This window comes from Nannochloropsis gaditana (assembly GCF_000240725.1).
Source record: "Nannochloropsis gaditana CCMP526 unplaced genomic scaffold scaffold1295, whole genome shotgun sequence".
NCBI classification, from domain to species: Eukaryota; class Eustigmatophyceae; order Eustigmatales; family Monodopsidaceae; genus Microchloropsis; species Microchloropsis gaditana.
Window position 1 is genome coordinate 1 of NW_005802658.1, and position 1,394 is coordinate 1,394.

At 55.4% G+C, this 1,394-nt stretch overlaps 1 protein-coding gene across 1 annotated transcript; it reads right to left on the reverse strand.

Annotated features, from left to right (window-relative positions):
* On the reverse strand, window positions 1–1,272 carry NGA_0690200 (dna replication licensing factor mcm3; the record flags this gene model as incomplete). The annotated part of the gene is made up of 6 exons (XM_005852404.1): window positions 1–285; window positions 450–571; window positions 688–743; window positions 832–898; window positions 1,032–1,110; window positions 1,195–1,272. Coding segments are annotated over 6 exons (687 nt in total), but the record flags the coding sequence as incomplete, so codon positions are not given.
* Window positions 1,273–1,394: the final 122 nt, after the last annotated feature.

Here is a 1,394-nt window from a genome sequence, read left to right on the forward strand (position 1 = left end):
GGGCATCTCCTGGATGGTCACGCTCTGATGGTCCTTGTAGGTGGAAAGCCCAAACTCTGTCTCCAAGGGGTGCCCGTCCTTGTCCTTGTTGGGGTACGTGTTGTTCGTCGGCAACATGGGCCGGCCCCCCGCTTCCAGGCCGATGGAGATGGAGGTGGCGTCCCTGTAGTCTCGGACCAGGTGCTCTTGCTTGGCGGGGCAGTAGTGTACTGAGCGGACGACCTTGGGGCGGACTAGGGAGCATTTGGTGACGATGCCTTCCACGCACACGAGTTGAGCCAGGCGCTGGGGGAGGGAGGGAGGGAAGGAGGCCGGCCGGGGGGGGAGGGGAGGAGGTAGACGGTCAGGTGGCGAGGAAATCATTGACAGGATGTTTGTGACTAGCACCTGTGCAATGCACATACATCCCTCTGCGACACGTCGTCCCTCTCTCCCTCTCTCCCTCCTACCCTGGAGGTGAGCCCGCGCGGAGACACATGGTTCCTCCCAAAGGCACCATCGAAGCCCACTTTTAACTGGTCGTGCTGCGAAAGCAATTTCCCAAAACTTGGGTCCAGGCGCTGCGCTACCTCTATTGGGGTTCAAAGGTGTCAGGGAACAGGAGCGTGAAGGAGAGCGGTTGAGAAGGAAGGGGAGAGCCGGGGAGGGACGAAAGGGAGAGGAACAGGGATTGGCTTTTTAACGTACCTTTAACAGCGGTCTCTAAAGCGAGCAGGTATTCTAGCGGTGACGTAATCACGCGGCTGTCGAAAGGGAAAGGAAGGGCGTGAGACTCCCATAGTCACCTTTGGGGGGTACGAAGAGAGTGGAAAGGGGAGAGATCACACGTACCGTGCCAATTCCACGTCGAATTCCCGCAAATCGTTCAGATTGACCACGACGCGCCTGCCCTTCTTGCCTGATATATTTGTGTTCGTGGCAGGGACGGTGAGAAGAGTGTGCGTGCACGTGCACTCAAGGGGGCAATCAGGCGTTTCACTTCATCTGGTGGTTTCGGAGAAAAGGAATGGGGGGAATAACCGTCTACTTACTTAGGGTGTGCGCGATGCTATCCTTGTAATTAGCCGGACCATCTTCCGCTTCAAGAAATTCTACGAATTGTTGTTTGTGCTAAAGGAGACATAGAACGAAGAAAAGGGTAAGGCTGCGCAGACCTGGAGGAGTGGTTGCTCCATTTTTCCGCATGTCACTTACCCTGTCTAGTGTTCCCATGTCTACGCGCACGCGCCGGAGCTCCTCCGGCTGATGGTCTTGATTTAGAACATCGTTCATCTTGTTGCTATGACAGAGATACGCAAATATGCAGTAATTTACAAGCCACCAAGCACTTCACCCCTGGGATAGTATGATGGAGGTATAGGCACGTCAAGGAGCGGGGGAAATAAGCGATGAGA